Genomic DNA, 16,661 nt, shown 5'->3' with positions numbered 1-16,661 from the left:
GTCTCTCCCTCTCTAATCCCCTCCCTCTCAAGAGACCCTCTCTATGTCTACGCAGCTCCAGCAAGTATAATCCGAGGCATCTCTGATCCTGGTATCTCATGACTCTAGAAAGTGGTCCGAAACCCTCTCTGAACAAGCAGTGAAAACGGCCTCGTATGTCATAATATACTGGACAGTGACATATGTAATGTAACTCTGTCTTTGGCTCCATCTGGCACAGGTGACAAATCCTGGCCTCAACTGGTACTCCTCTGAATCCGCCAGTCTCAATCTCTAGCTGGTGTGAGGATGTGCGCATTTGACCAATAGCACACCGTACCCCATGAGAAAGATGAGTATCCATGTAGCTGGGTCTAATCACAAACCCATCCTCCGTGAGCTGGAGAAGATGATCTCTATAGAAAGCCATCTTCGTACCAAGCTCGTGTGTCGGCTGTATCCATGTCCTCCTAGTGTCCAGCTGAGTCAAGTCCTACCTGATAAGTCTGGTAATCTCTGCCCGTGTGAGAGAGAGGGAGGGTGCATCCTGGGAGTACTGAAATGGAGGTAGCCTGTCCATACTAAAGCCATGCAGTTGGAACCAAGCTGTCATCTGTGCATACCAACATGATCCGTCTCCCTGTGATGCCCTGTCGTGAAGACTCCAGGGCTAAGCGAGCATATTTGTCTCTAGGGAGAGCCCAAGTGCTATGTATAAAGGAGACTGATCGAGTGAGTGCCTCTACTACCAATGGGGGGGCAGCCATCTCTGCACGGATAATATCATGTGGTACGGAGGCCTTGGCCCTAATCATCCGGGAAATCATAGAAACCAAGGGCCTCTCCATACATCTCCATCCATCAGTGCTACCAGCTCGGCTGTGGTGATCCACTGAGGGTCCCCATATCTCCACTCCATACAGCATGGCTGAAGTGACCAAAGTGTCAAAGAGCCAGAGCTTTGTTCGAGGTTCCTGAAACTGAACCTGCGAACACATCCTCTCTAGTCTCCCCAATGCTGCATAAGCTCTGGTCAATCTGGTCTCCGCTGCTCTCCTCAAGGAAAGATTTTATTAACGTCTTCCAAAAGACCGAACTCAGCCTATGAGACAAATCATTGTACCTGTGTGGGGTATCCTCTCTCATCCCAACAAAATGAAAAAGTACTGAACTAAAAAGCTGAATCTGGGTGTGCAATAAGTACAATGAGTGGGGGGGAGGGGATGGAGCTCTACTACTAGGAGAATGCAAAGCTATATGCATGGAGTATACAATCATGATATGCAACCTAGCTAGCTCCATCCTGTACCATACTGGGGGTATAAGATGGTATACATCAATGAAGGGGGTGTCCACAGCTCCCTGAAGAACATGCCTGGGTCTGCTTTGAAGCCTTATCTTCTGACCAAAACCTAATAAGGGTTATTCACACCCAAAGAGGGTGTTCACACCAACTAACTCCGAAATGCCCAACAAACAACCCACTCTCTCTTGACTTGCAAGCAATGACATGTCAACAATGCCGGATACCGATTTCTTGGACATCTTGTCGCAAACCTGACTGAAGTCATGATCTCTTGCCTTGACTGAAGTCAAGGCCGACAATTTGGGACCTAACACATCTCATGAGCATAAAAGACTTCAAATGCAAGAAAGATTAGCACTCAATGAGGATGGAGTGCACACATGAGTAGACATACCACCATGAAACCTTGAGCAATTAGCTTCAAGAGAGATTGTATATTCGAAAAAAGTTAGTAAATGAACATATACTTGGGCCCCTTTCCACACTTCACTCATTAATGTCCTTTTACACTTGCCCATGGCCTTTGGCCCATACCATTATTTACATGATATTAGTAACTTTGTTACATCACATGTACACATACAAATGGCAAACAAAGTTACAAGCATATGACCATGCACAAGGAGACAAAAGAAAGCATTAAAGACGTGTAAAATTTAAAAAATCAAGGGTTCTGAGGTGGCTAACCTTAAAATATGTCGCAGCTGGTCATCATTTCAAAAACGGTATTCCAGAAGAAACTTTCTTTGCATAATCTTCATACTGCTTTCCAAAAAACTGCCGCAAAAAATATTCTTCGAATCTGTGTTTCCGCTAGTTAAGGAGACTCACAGGCCTGATTCCTGAAGCCTTTTCCTTATCTTCTTTTGGGAGAACAACATTTTTTCTTGTTTTGGTGGCAAGTTGTAGTGTGCACATGTGCAAGGTATGGCGCGTAACTGTGCAACCATGTGTGCATGGATTGAGCTTACGTAAGGCAATGCAATTGAGGTAAAAACATTAGGGATACAGAATACGACGTGCAAAGAAACGCCATGTAACAATTGCATATCCCACTGTACATATTGGATTGATAAGTAGGATTTGTGTTCCAACGGACCATATAAAAAACCCCAAGTAGCTTGGGTGACGAATAAATCTGCAAAATTTCACAAACTTGCCCATGTTCATGCCACTAGCACTCGAAACATGACTTCACATGTTTAAACTTGAAAATATGGAGAAAAAGCAAGCAACAACAGCACCCGATTTCATCAGAACAGTATTAGTTAGATTAAAAATGTATAAACCATGCCTGTAGATTCCATGAGTAACCAACTCATGGTTTTCACGTTGATACATCTTGATGTCGTGCGTAAAATTCTGCTCAGCAGTAAGTATGGCAGATTTGCGAACAGCCTCCCCAAGCACTACAAGTGCAAGGCCTGTATAGCTAACCCACATCTGTGCTTTCAATTCAGGAAAGAGAAGTCCCTCAACCCCATACTCCACCAGTCCGCACACCATTGCAACCAGATATTGCTTGCTCAAAAGAAGCGCTGCACCCAGATTCCAACCAAAAAATACTATCAATGTTAAGAGAAACGTCCTGCATGATAAAAAGCAGATTACAAAAACAAATGCGAAGCTGCAACACACCAAAGAAGAAAGCATACATTGACTATTTTGTTTGGTCATATATCGACCATGGTCCAGATATTGGCCATGGCCATGGTCCAAACAGATGAAAAGATGATGACACTGCATAAACCCTGCAGTTTAACGAGACTGACTTATTGTGATGACCTCAGTCTCTATTGGACTTGATTATGGTCCAGACATTGGCCATGGCCATGGTCCGAACAAATGGAAAGTTGATAACACTGCATAAACCCTGCAATTTAAAGAGACTGCCTTATCGTGATGAGCTCAAGACTTTATTGGACTGTAGAGCATAATTATACAAGTTGCTGCACTACTGTGCAGGCTAAACAAACCCTAGATCTTGATCTCTAAAGCATAATTATACAAGTTGCTGCACTATTGTGAGGGCTAAACAAACCCTAGGATCCTGATCAAAATAAGTATGAATACAAGCTGACCGTGCCTAGATTGCAACCCTGGAGCTACACTGCTGAACACTGAGTTCTCTGGTGCTGGATGGCCTTTACATAGGCCCCCTACTGCTGAACGGCCTGGTTGAACCACACCTGCTCAAGCTAAAAAAATTCATTTTTCCAGTGCGTGTTCAGATATGCAGCGTAAGTAACCAGCACATGTCCACCTGGCTGTCCTAGCCAGAACTGCCATGTACGTGGCCACAAATGGGAGGTTGCTCCTGTGGGCAGCCCACCCTAGGTGAAGGGTGCCCTCCCACCTTCTAGAATCCATCCTGCTATGAGCTCTTCGATTTGCATTCATGTAGTCAAGTAAGTCTCTCCAAAGTTGAGAATTTCCTTGCAAAAGGGAGCTAATTGACATTCGAAATCCGAGGACAAGAAGGTTGTGAGGCCTGCTATGTCCTGCTCGCCATATTTGCACTCACTTTTACACTCACTTAGAGGTTAGCCAAACTTTTGTAAGGCAGAGCTTCTAAAATATAGACATGAACCAAATCTCAATCATTAAGAAAGACATCTCGTCCACACTTATGTGCCTCTAGCTACTTTTGCTGAGCCTTCCTACTGTTTTCTTTAATTTGCTGCTAATTTTGATCAATATTCAATAGTGCCTTTGGCTGCCCCTCAAAAGGTTATCTGACTCCATGAAGTCCTATCCTACTGACTCAGCCCCTGAAGGACTGAATGACTCAACAATTAACTTGGCATAAACTTTTATAGGCTCCTTTGGTGCAAGAGACCTGGCTGACCTGCTGTCGGCCAGCAGAATACTCTACCCGACCTGAACATTATGTCGGCCAGCACTGTAGCTGCAGCAGACAGGCTCCTCTTCCGTTCCAGGGTTCTCCTACACACCACTCAGCCTTGACTCATGCCCAAAACCTCTATCTTTTCCTGCTGCCTGTCAGAGATTAGCTCTTGGGATGAGCATGCACATGTCTTGCACATGACACCTTTGCACTTACCTTTTGTAGGTGGACACCTCTCATAGGCCGAGTTCGGTCTTTTGGAAGACGTTAATAAAATCTTTCTTTCTTTCTTTCTTTCCCTCTCTCTTCTCCCTTCTCAAAACTGGGCGCCTACTTCAAGAGGTCTGTATGGCTGTATTTTCTGCATTTCTCTCCCAACTCCATATCCAAGATTGCTAGAGTGTTTCTCAAGCATCCAGGATTGTTTCTAGGTCATATTCTTCCTCCTACACACTCCCAATGGCTCAAATTCAGCAAAACAGTCCATTTGTTTGCTGTAATTTCTGGTCTTTTAGCTGAAAACCCTAATATCAGCCATCCTTTCTTAAGTAAAACCATAGGGGAAGCTTTCCCAGGGTTCCCTACACCTACTTCAAGACATTTGTCGCAAAGGATTGCAACAAATTGAAGATTTTAGCCTTCCAAACACTTCCATCATGAAGACTTCCACTATTATCGACTCTATTTGCAATTGGTAAGCCCACATGACCAATTATGGCAACAAGTAGCAAGACTCCGTATTCACATACCCTGTGTAGTGTTCTCTTATCCTACTTGCTCTCTTGAAGATTGTTTCTACCATGTTTGGGTACAACATGGGCACTTGGAACAATAGAGCATATGAAAGGGAAGATAGGCACTTGAGACGATAGTGTGAGAAGGTAACTCGTTGGAGATCTTCATCAATAACCATATTCTTTGCAATACTATTTTCATATGCATTGGTATGGAAATCTGGTCAAAAATGCCCGTGATGCTATGTACCGTGTACGTGATTCTCCCAAGGTCAATATACATTATTTGAGGGAGCGGCCAGCCGTTCCAGCTCAATGTGCGTCTCTTGTCAATTCATCAAATTACCTTTTGAATTGTGCTTGTTGTCCATTAAACCTTAGTGTATTTAAGTATATTGATTAGCATTGTATTCAACCAAACATTCCACAACAACCGATGGAATTACACTTCCTACATTCATTGATGTAATGCCGTGACTTCCGATAGTTATTGCACTTGCCTTTCTTCTTACGCTTCTCGCCCCCTTACTCAGCATCCTTGCCAGAAGAATGGACTAAATCTATCCTTGGCTTGTATATTAATCTTGTAGCTTAATTAAACATTCTTAAACATAATTAAAGAGATTAATACTTGAGTAAATATGAGACAAAGAGCGGAAAGTTGTGTTCTTTGCATTGAAACACAAGGCCTTGTTAAATAGGGCCTGAATAGGTACAAATGAAGAGACATCCTTGACGAACGGATGTGACTCTTGAATGAATAGTTATGTTCTTTGGACGTAGAGATGTGTCCTTTGATCAATAGATGTATCACTTTGAAGAGATGTGTCTTTTAGTGATGACCCATGTGACAGGGTGTGACCCTTCACTAGTGTCCTTTCAATGATTGAAGGCTAATCAATAGTAATTAGAGAGATTAAGTCACAATCGTGACATTCGCTCCCACTTAAAATAAGACTCCGGCTAAATAAGAGACTTCTAATGTTGCTGAAGATCTTCATTATTAGGCCATTTATGCTTGTGGTGAAACTTGCACTGAGAAATATTAAAAAAGTTTCCTCTGTTGTCTTGTTATCGTGCTTTAAATGCTAAATCCCAAGTTGTAGCAACATTCTTTAATGTCTTCTTCTTTGTCTACTTCCAAATGTTTGGCTTGAAGTTGACTTGGCTATGTTGTGGTGTAGAGCGATCTGAAGGTTCAACATTGAATTCTCTCGATGATACCTGAATAGTATCTGTTGAAGTGTTCCGCTTCATAGTAGTGAAGTACTCATCTAGGTTGTTAGAAGAATGCTTGAAATTCTCAATAGTGTTGAAAACATTATCCTCTTGCTTGATATCAACTGTGTTATCCCATGTGGATAAGGTTGAAACAAGTGTTATATCCGCTTTTGTCATGTGCAAGAATTGCCATGGACATTTTCAGAAGCTAATCGAGAAGGGGCAGCCAGAAAATACGACTAGAACCAGAATTTAGGAGCATGAGGAGCAGTAGTGGCCAGTGTTGGACTTGGAGCAGGGCATGGAAGACATGGAAGATGTTGTCGGTTGCACACAGAGGCTGTTGGCTGAACCAGATATAGGAGTCGGCTGTACCAGGGATGCTGTCGGCTCTGCAGGCCCATCACATATATGGGATTTATGACCAGTCGGCTGGCCGACTGCTGCTCCATTGGTCCAAGGGCCTATAAATAGGCACAGATGCTCATTGAGTAGATGATTCACTCCCCCTTTGGGTGTGGGTCAAGAACTAGGATTGTTTTGGTGTTTACCACCTTTTATGTAAGGCAGCCTATGGCTGTAGATTAGGGTACCTTTTTGTACCATATGAATATACTGAATTTACAGCTCTCTCTCTCTCTCTCTACTCTCCCTTCTGTCTGCGTTTTTGCTCAACATGTTCTCAATGGTGTTTAGGGCTGAAAGAAGACCCTCAGAGCTTCCGCGTGTTACAACTTTGGTAATCTCTACATCTTCAAAGAAGTCCATCGTTGGTGACTCAACAAGTATTATATCCGCTTTGGTAATCTCTGCATCTTCAACTATGTTATCCCATGTGGATAAGCTTAAAACAAGTGTTATAGAGGATCGAAGAACTTTTCAATATCATCTTGCTGTTCTTCTGAAGTCATGCTGGAAGAATCCTTGATGTTGTCATCAAGTGACTCAATAAATTTTGCCATAGATGTGTCAAGGTTAGGACTAACATGAAGTGCATGAGCTACTGCATGTTTTCCTTTATCGGAGCAGTCTTCTGAAGTTAAATGTTCCACATTACGGTTTTGAGTAGCATTGGATCGTTTAAGGCATTCAAACCATCTATGGTTACCATTACAAATTGTGTACAATCCTGTCTTTTGTTGTTCACAAAGAAGATGAAGCTATTGCAGGACAAGGACTGCTAGATTGGTCACGTCCAAAGTCCCATCCACGATCAGATTCACGTGGTTGAAAGGACTGTTGACGCTCAGAGTGATTAAAAAACGACCTTTCCTGTTGGTGAGGTTGCTGCAAATATTACCAGTGGGAGTTGGGTCGGAATTGAAAGTTGCTTGATGAGAATTGTTCATAACCTTCGCGAGCCATATGTGAATTGAAGGAGATAGCACATGCAGAAGCATAAACATTAAACATATGAGAGTGAAAAGGAGAATGAGAGAGTTGGACAAGATCACCTTTTATAACAGCAATAAAGCTTTACAATGGCAATGGTCAGCAACTGGATGTTGAACTATCTGCAAGGAAAATGGATGAAGGAGTGAATGATGGGAAACTCCTTATATAGTGCATGAGTGAGCTGGCCGACTGCTCACAGGACCAATAAATAGGAGAAATACAATAAAATGTCAGATAAATGGTAAAAGCCCCAGAACACTGAGATGCACAATTCTACCACCCCCTCTGTAGTTCATAGTGTGCAAGAGTCGAAAGAAGATAAGTCGATGAAGATGCAACCATGGACCCTCTAGCACCGCGAATACTGGGATTACCTCGAAGAGAGCACCCACGAACCTGTTTCCTCAAAACAAGATACCACCACGAACAGCAAGGAACTTTGCTTGGCCACGAATTCCTACACAAGTGTGCAGTGAACTCCAAGAATAGATGATGAGCTGCTGGACACACCGCGCCCATAATCCCCAACAGTGGACGGAACACATCACGTCCCAAAAGCCTCGAACAATGAACTTGGAACAGATCCAGTTCATAATCTCTGTTGTACCAAAGAAAACCATGTCGTGCCAGATGTCTAATGCTTGGAACTCCGAATCGCGGTCCCATGCACCAGTAGGTGGAGTTGTAATAAGCCCCCTCTCCCGCCCACAAGCCTCTTTTGGCTAGAAGCACATGGGAGAAAACTGTGTGTGTACTAGAGAAGCACACCATCTGGGGTCTCCTGAGCCGGAAGTGTCCTGGGAGCCCTAGAAGTGGTACTAGAATCTGTATCACTATCCTGTGTCGTGTCTTTGCCTTTTCTCTGAGATGAAGTCTTGTCCTTCTTCTTGGACAAACAATCCTTGGACAGATGTCCTCTTTTCCCGCAAGAGAAACAACAACTCCAACCTTTCTTCTGAACTGAGGAAAGTGCCTGGTCAGAACTGTTGACTGACACCTTCAATTAACCCTGTGAGATGAGAACGGAGAGCAACCAGTTGAGAAGAGGACAAAGCAGCACCCATAGCCAGTAACTAGTCATGGATAACCTTGGCCTTCATGTGGAAAGACTGCATTGAATTGCCTTCAGGAAATAACAAGCCGGAGAGCTGCCCCTACAAGGTAACTGCCCTCATCAATGAATCTCGTGCAAAGTGATACTCCAATTTTGACCATACTTGATGAGCACTGGTGAGAGTTTACACTGCCAGTGAGACCTCCTCGGTGATGGTCCGCACAAGCACAGAATGCGCCTTCGAGTCCCGATTCTCCCCGTCTTGTAATTCCACAGCAAATTCATCCTCCTGATCCTGAGTCCACCTCCTAGAGTTTTGAGGACACTCGGGCTTCCTTTCAGTGTCCTGAACAATGTCCCACAAACCCTTGTGGATGAGCCAGACCCACATCTGAAGCTTCCAATGAGCGTAGTTGGGTCCTTTCAACTTGTCATCTTTGTTTGTACAGGGGGGAGCCATATCCACAGTAGCAAAGAACAAATCTCAGCTCTCAAACACTTCTCTCAAGTGCTTTCCAACGAAGCGAGGCACCAGGAATAATCAGCCCCCTCTCAAACCATAGAGAGAAAGAGGCAGGACAGCAGCAAAACAGTCCAAGATCCACTGGGAACCTCCTACCGGAAGAGCAGGGACTCGTGGAGGAAGAAGACACTGTAGGACCACTTATTTGGCAGCACCAAATGCAAAGAACTCACCAAAAACAGAAGCCGGTGCAGAAAACACAGCCACAACTCCACCTTTTGCCTCTGGAGAAGAAAACGCAGCCACCAAAACTAGCCAGATTGCCTCTGTAGGAGAAAACGCAGCCACCAAAACTGGTCGGCCGCAAACAGCCAACTGGCGGGACTTGAAAATGCAGCACTATTGGGAAACACAGCCACTTGTTGTCAAAAAACTGCAGCCGGGAGAGATGAGAAAAACGCACAGCAAAAGGAGGGAAAGGTGGGCAGATTTGCAGAGTTTGGAGCAGCTTGGACCTAAAGATAGCACAGGCAGAAGCATAAACAGTAAACATATGAGAGAGTGCAAAGGAGAATGAGAGAGTTGGACAAGATCACCTTTTATAACAACAATAAAGCTTTACAATGGCAATGGCCAGCAACTGGATGTTGAACTATGTGCAAGGGAAATGGATGAAGAAGTGAATGATGGGGAACTCCTTATATAGTGCATGAGTGAGCTGGCCGACTGCCTCTAGGGCTGGCCGACTGCTCACAGGACAAATAAATAGGAGAAATACAATAAAATGTCAAATAAATGGTAAAAGCCCCAGAACACTGAGATGCACAATTCTAACATGAACCACTGCCATAGTGACCTTGAGAGGCCAATATTTGAGAATTCGAATTCAAATCCACAATACGCTGGACATAATGAACAGCATTAAGCTCATCCGCTAGGGACAAAGGATCAATCTCTAGTATCAGAATAGTGAATTGTGAGATAAAGAAGCTAGAGAACCAGTTTGGTCCAAGTGGTGTAACCGAGTTCGGACTTGAAAATCCGCATTGGCAAGGATAGACTCCTTATGAATGACCCACTCAAATTTTTCCCACGTCGTAACTGTTTTTCCAACATATTGTCGCCGTTGCCACCAAAGTAAGGCAATCTCCTTAAGTAAGTACACAACAAACGTAATCTTCTTGGCATCAATAAGGACCATCGAGTAAAATTACAGGCGAAGTTTGTAAAGCCATTGTTCAAGTGTGCACTTATTGTGTTGTCCTTCATAGGACTCAAGGGATTTAATTTCCAATTTCTTTGTTTTACTAGCTTGCAAAAGACAGTAAAGAGTCTTAAGATTGTCACCTTCCATCTCAAAAAGGAATGTTATCTTCATTGTTTGGTATTGATGCTGTAATGTCGACTGCTGGTACAGAACTGGTATGAGAATGGCGAACCGTCTGCAACTCTTGGATCTAAGAAGCCAATGTGGCCATGGACTCTTGAAGTTGTTGTTGGAATCCCCTGGAGTTGGATTGCCAATGTTGTATTTTGTGTTTTTTTTTTAATAATGAAAACAACAAGGTATATGGGATGATCACACCTGAGATGTGTGTGTTTGAAGAAGCCCATCTGAAGGCAGGTACTGCAAGAGTCAGGTGCTAAGCAAAAGCTGCAAATAATAAAAACCTACGACGTCGGAATAGTGCCATGAACACGTGCAGGAAACAAACCGTGTGCAAAAGGGGGAGACCACGGGCCAACTTGCGCATGCATGAAGAGGAGGGGGGATTTGTGCTGTGTATGTGACAAGCTAGGGGCACAATTTTATTTTATTTTGAAGTTCATGTAGAAGCGCAAGTTGGTGGACTGCATGTGGGAGCCCCAAAACGCCCTATGGTGAGTTTTTTTACATTTTTCTTCTTTTTTCTCTTGGGGCTGTGGCTACATTTGCATATGTGAGGGTTGTTGGTCATGGTTTTTTCATTTCGTATAGGCAGCTAGCCGTGGGCGGCTGTTGAGGGGCTGGCTGATTCGCTGCTGCTGCTTTTTTTTCATGTGGGCTGCCACGTGGCATATGTGGAGGCCTTAATGTAAAAGCCTTATACTATAAGGCTAAGGCTCAATAGCCTTAATGTTTTTTTTATCATTTACATGAAATGGTTTTCTTTTAATAACTTCAACAGTCGCGGCTTTTCCAAACGAAAAGGTGGCACCTCCAAGAAGATGACAATCCAGCATGGAGAGGGCGATTTGTGCGAGCCGATGCCTGGAGGAGCCAGTTGTTTGCCTGGCGAAGCCATGGGTGCCCCTAAGACCTAAAAGCCTTCCATCGTTTTTGAAGAAGAGCTACTGCATAATTGGGAAAAAGCCAAAATCAAGAGTATTTTGGGAAAAATTGAAAGGGGCATTCTCTCTAGTTCTTCCATACAACCCTTGCTAAGGCTAGCTGATTTTTTTTTTCAACTTCCCTTTGGCCCAAGATCCTCCTATAGTTACCAAATTTCACCGTCCATAGACAGCCACCCGTAGGCGCTTATTTATCCACCAGTAGGCGATGCCGCCAAGGAAGCCCCAAGGGGGGTTTTGAACCAAGGAACTCTTGGTTCTAGGCAAACACCTTCCCCACTTGAGCTATCAGCTCATTGGCGGCTAGCTGATTTTTAGGGTTAGGGTTTTTTGATTTTAGGGTTAGGGTTTGACTACAAATTGGAGTTTGTTTGTTGTGATACCATTGTTAAGCTTTTAGCTTAATTAAACATTCTTAAACATAATTAAAGAGATTAATATTTAAATCCTTGAGTAAATATGAGGCAAAGAGCGAAACGCTGTGTTGTTTGCATTGAGACAAAAGGCCTTGTTAAATAGGACCTAAATAGGTACAAATGAAGAGGCACATCCCTGATGAACGGGTGTGACTCTTGAATAAGTAGTTATGTCCTTTGGACGTAAAGATGTGTCCTTTGATCAATGGATCTCTTTGAAGAGATGTGTCCTTTAGTAATGACCCATGTGACAAAATGTGACCCTTCACTGGTGTCCTTTCAATGATTGAAAGGCTAATCAATAGTAATTAGAGATTAAGTCACAATCGTGACATTGTAGCCACCCTATGAAGAGGCTTTGCCTTTGCCTCTCTTGCTGGTAGCAAAAGCCTGATTCATAGACCTATTTTACATGTGATTGCTCTTCTTGCCACAGCACATAAACCAGCTCATCAAAAGTGAGGGCATTAGGATTGCCCTTCATCGTGAGCTTGATAGTAGAAGAAAAACCTCGCTAAGAATCTGACAGTGCAATGAGGATAGTAGGCACCAAAGAACTTTCCAGATAAATCTCATCAATGCTGGCAAGCTGCTCTTTGAAATCCTTAAACTTTTGACACACTTGTTAATACCATCAATGCATATTAAAACATTTAAACATGGCCACAGCCTTAACAGATATCCATCATCGCTTTGCATTAAACATAAAAGCTGGACAAAACATCCACGATTGCTGAAAGTGGAGCTTGCACGTGTGACACCGCATAGAGGCCGGAATGGGCCGACCCCCCCCTTGGAGTATTTTATTACCCAAGGAGAATAATATCATGTACAAGCTTTGAGGGCCTTACTCTCCCCACGGGAGATGCTGGATTATCCATATACAAATGCCATAATGCAGCCCAACACGAGGCTACCAAGCCGGAAAATAGGCTGTAGAAATGCCGAGCCAACAATATAATCCATATACCTCGGTGTGGGTACCGATTCTTCCCCAAAAACCACGGGTCTTCATGCAATAGAGCTGGTACAGTAAGTACAACTCTCCATTCAGCCAGTACAACATGTACAATGGCTGGTACAGCCGATACAGTGGCTGGTACAATCAGTATGGTGGCTGGTACAACAGGTACAACAAGTACAAATGCTGGTACAATAAGTACAAATGCTGGTGCAACAGGTACAGTGGCTGGTACATCAAGTACAGAAGTTGGTACAATCGGTACAATGGGTGGTACAACAAGTACAAGGACTGGTACAACCAGTACAATGGCTGGTACAACAAGTACAAAGGCTGGTACAATAAGTACAATGGCTAGAAATCATAATAAATGATTAAATACCCTTGCCTTCAATATTTCTTCGCGATGAAAGCCTCCAAAACAGTCCCCAACAGCCGGTATTCTTCATGGGCAGCCTTCAAGTGAGAGAGAAAGAGAGTAGCCATCATTAGGGCAGCCTGTAACGGTGGTAAAGGCTAGTGTGCAGCAAGAGAGCCTCTATTAATGAAGAGAGAGGACTCCAATTTATAGATTTGGGCCTCCCATGAGCTAAAATGGCAAGAGAAGGCTACAATGACAAGTGGAGAGCCACACAATAGCTAAAGTGACAAGTGTGAGGCCACTTGTCTCACTTTGATCCACTTTCTAACAAGTGTCAGGCCACTTGTCTCACTTTGGTCCACTTTCTTGCCACATGTCCCAATCTAAGAGATGGGTCCTTCCATAAACTTTATCTCTAAAAATATCCCAACTGGTAGACATTCTGTCATAGGCACTTTGCCAACTCTTGGTATCTGCTCAATTCCATATGTAATGACGCGAACAGAATTTCCATCAGAGTCGGGCCAAAAATAGCAACTCTCCTAAATTATAGGAGTGTGGTCCTTTGTATTCTAGGATAATCCCCCATTCCCAAAGCTTGTACTTTCCAAATATTTAGACATCCTGGAGTCCACGAGATTCCTTTCATACTGGGAAATGTCCAGGCTGGTGACATCCTCCCCAACTTCTTAAAAGTTGTCCGCAACTTTAAGCTTCAAGCCATATATTCAAGATATAAACATGTCCCATCAAGTGGGTGAGACGAGACAGTCTCAAAAATCCAATATAACTGAAGAATCCAAGAAATGGGTGAGAGTAAATAAGTCTCCATAATACCAATATCAAAATCATGTCCCAAAATAAATGGGCGAGAATTCCGTGGAAGATATGATAGACACAAGCATAAGAGCCAATTGTGTCTCAATCACCAATATCAATGAAATAATCATATGCCAATGAAAATCACCAACCAGGTGCTAAGACACTTAAATAAGTGCCATGCACAAGAAACTAGTGCCTCGCACAGAAACATGTGCTATGCACACAAACTGGTGCCATTCAGGAGCACAAACCATGGTGACAAAAAAGTTGGTTCTCCATAGTTTTGGCGATCCTTTCTCCCAATCCCAACAGTTCCCATGTTCTCCCATACAATCCCAACTCTGATCAACAAGCATGGTGTGGAAACAATGAAACACTCCCTCCACAATCGCAACACGAATCCATGTGTATGGTGGAGTGTTCATTGAATTGCCCTCTCACAATCCCAACATGAATCCACATGCATGGTGAGATGAACAATGAACCTCTTGGCCTCTGTATGGGGAGATAGTGATTCTAATATGGCATAAAGATTAATAAATCCATGTCCCAAATAAACAGGCGAGACAAAACAGTCCCATAAGTCCAGATATCATAATCCAAGGTCAAAGCACACAAACATGTGCCAATCCACATGACCCTTGGCGTACACATAAGTCCCTTGCCAACCAGGTATCATGTCCACTTTACCACTTGCACTCCGTGTTGGTACTCTGACCACACACCTTGGATGACAGGTGGGCTCAAGTAACAAGATAAAGCAATCACTCGCAGGCATAGATAGCCTGGTGTTCCATAAGCATTTCTGCTACACATAGTTTATAGGCATTTCGGCCACCAACTCACACTACCCTCTCAAGCGCCCATGTTCCCTTCCATCTGCTCTCTATTGTTCCACCCATATATGGTAGAAACAATCTTCAAGAGAGCACGTAGGACAAGAGAACACTACACACGGTATGTTGTGTCGACACTACCCTCTGATGTGCCCAAGTTCCCTTCCATCTGCTCTCTATTGTTCCACCCACACATGGTAGAAACAATCTTCAAGAGAGCACGTAGGACAAGAGAACACTACACAGGGTATGTGAACCATGAGTTTCATAAGTCCAATGCATCCCAAATAAAGGGAGCCAAAAAGAATAATCCATAAACCTGAGGATAGATCCAAAGAAGTCCAAGAATACATAGACCTGTATACCATAACTCTTACCACATACTCCGTGCTAGCCACACACCTTGGAGTAGAGGTGGACTTTATCCATAAAAGCATCATATCCATGAAATAACCAAAGATTTCTTCTCTATAAACTCGGATAGATTCATCCATAGAAATTGCTTGTGAAGCCCAATATCTATATAAATCTCATCCAAGAAAGAAATCTTCATAGATATAATCCATCCCAATAAAGGGAGCCATAAACAATGTTTCCCTGAAACCATCTCAAGGCAAACAACACCACCTTTCTCCTTGCATGGCTATACAAGGGTTAGTGAACATCAAAAACACTTCACACAGTAAATAGCAAAAGCACCAACTTTGCAAACTCAAAGTATACTTAGCTTTTCTTTGCCAAGTTAGTCATGAAGCCAAAAGAAATATCTCGTCACCATATCCTTAAGATATCCTGAGATATATCTCCATATAGCTTGCCTATAAGCTTGATAATATAATCCACAATATCCATATGGAAAGAGTGCTAAACGTGTGCACATAAAGCCAACTCCATACTTCCAAGATAAATTTTGTGAATTCATAAATCCTTAGATCAACAAGCTGTCTACTGCTCATGCTCTTGCTTCATAAGCTATGAAGCGGCTCGCCATGCTTAACAGCAATGATGGTAAGTGTGGTCCCCACTTGAGATCTTTTCTCTTCCTTATTGATAGAAGGAAGCCTCCGCTTCCAAGAAAGCCTATGCTCTGATACCAATGTAACTCGCAGCGGGTGCCCGAGGGACTAGGGCCTTTGACACACTTGTTGATACCATCAATGCATATTAAAACATTTAAACATGGCCACAGCCTTAACACATATCCATCATCACTTTGCATGAAACATAAAAGCTGGACAAAACATCCACAATTGCTGAAAGTGGAGCTTGCACGTGTGACACCGCATAGAGGCCGGAATGGGCCGACCCCCCCCTTGGAGTATTTTATTACCCAAGGAGAATAATATCATGTACAAGCTTTGAGGGCCTTACTCTCCCCACGGGAGATGCCGGATTATCCATATACAAATGCCATAATGCAGCCCAACACGAGGCCACTAAGCCGGAAAATAGGCTGTAGAAATGCCGAGCCAACAATATAATCCATATACCTCCGTGTGGGTACTGATTCTTCCCCAAAAACCACGGGTCTTCATGCAATAGAGCTGGTACAGCAAGTACAACTCTCAATTCATCCGGTACAGCATGTACAATGGTTGGTACAGTCGATACAGTGGCAGGTACAGCAGGTACAGTAGGTACGATGGCTGGTACAACAGGCACAAGAAGTACAAATGCTAGTACAACAAGTACAAATGCTGGTACATCAAGTACAGTGGCTGGTACATCAAGTATAGAAGCTGGTACAGTCGGTACAATGGGTGGTACAACAAGTATAAGGATTGGTACAGCCAGTACAATGGCTGGTACAACAGGTACAAAGGCTGGTACAACAAGTACAATGGCTAGAAATCATAATAAATGATTAAATACCCTTGCCTTCAGTATTTCTTCACGATGGAAGCCTCCAAAACAGTCCCCAACAGCCGGTATTC

At 43.3% G+C, this 16,661-nt stretch overlaps 1 protein-coding gene across 1 annotated transcript in view; it reads right to left on the bottom strand.

The window, feature by feature from the left end:
* LOC147636268 (protein-S-isoprenylcysteine O-methyltransferase B-like) overlaps nt 1–16,661 on the bottom strand; it is a 62,849-nt gene that overhangs the window by 25,053 nt on the left and 21,135 nt on the right. Inside the window, exons 2-4 of the mRNA XM_086801712.1 lie at nt 2,580–2,823; nt 2,295–2,423; nt 1,973–2,087 (exon numbers count right to left, since the gene is read on the bottom strand). Of these exons, the coding sequence (XP_086657838.1) occupies nt 1,997–2,087; nt 2,295–2,423; nt 2,580–2,823 (464 nt within the window). The 3' untranslated portion in view covers nt 1,973–1,996. The remainder of the gene's footprint in view (nt 1–1,972; nt 2,088–2,294; nt 2,424–2,579; nt 2,824–16,661) is intronic.

The sequence above is a fragment of the Cibotium barometz genome, chromosome 8, assembly GCF_041138505.1.
Source record: "Cibotium barometz isolate CiBa-2024 chromosome 8, ASM4113850v1, whole genome shotgun sequence".
Lineage (NCBI taxonomy): Eukaryota > Viridiplantae > Streptophyta > Polypodiopsida > Cyatheales > Cibotiaceae > Cibotium > Cibotium barometz.
The sequence above is the reverse complement of the archived record's forward strand: the minus strand, read 5'-3'. Positions and strand labels throughout refer to the sequence as shown.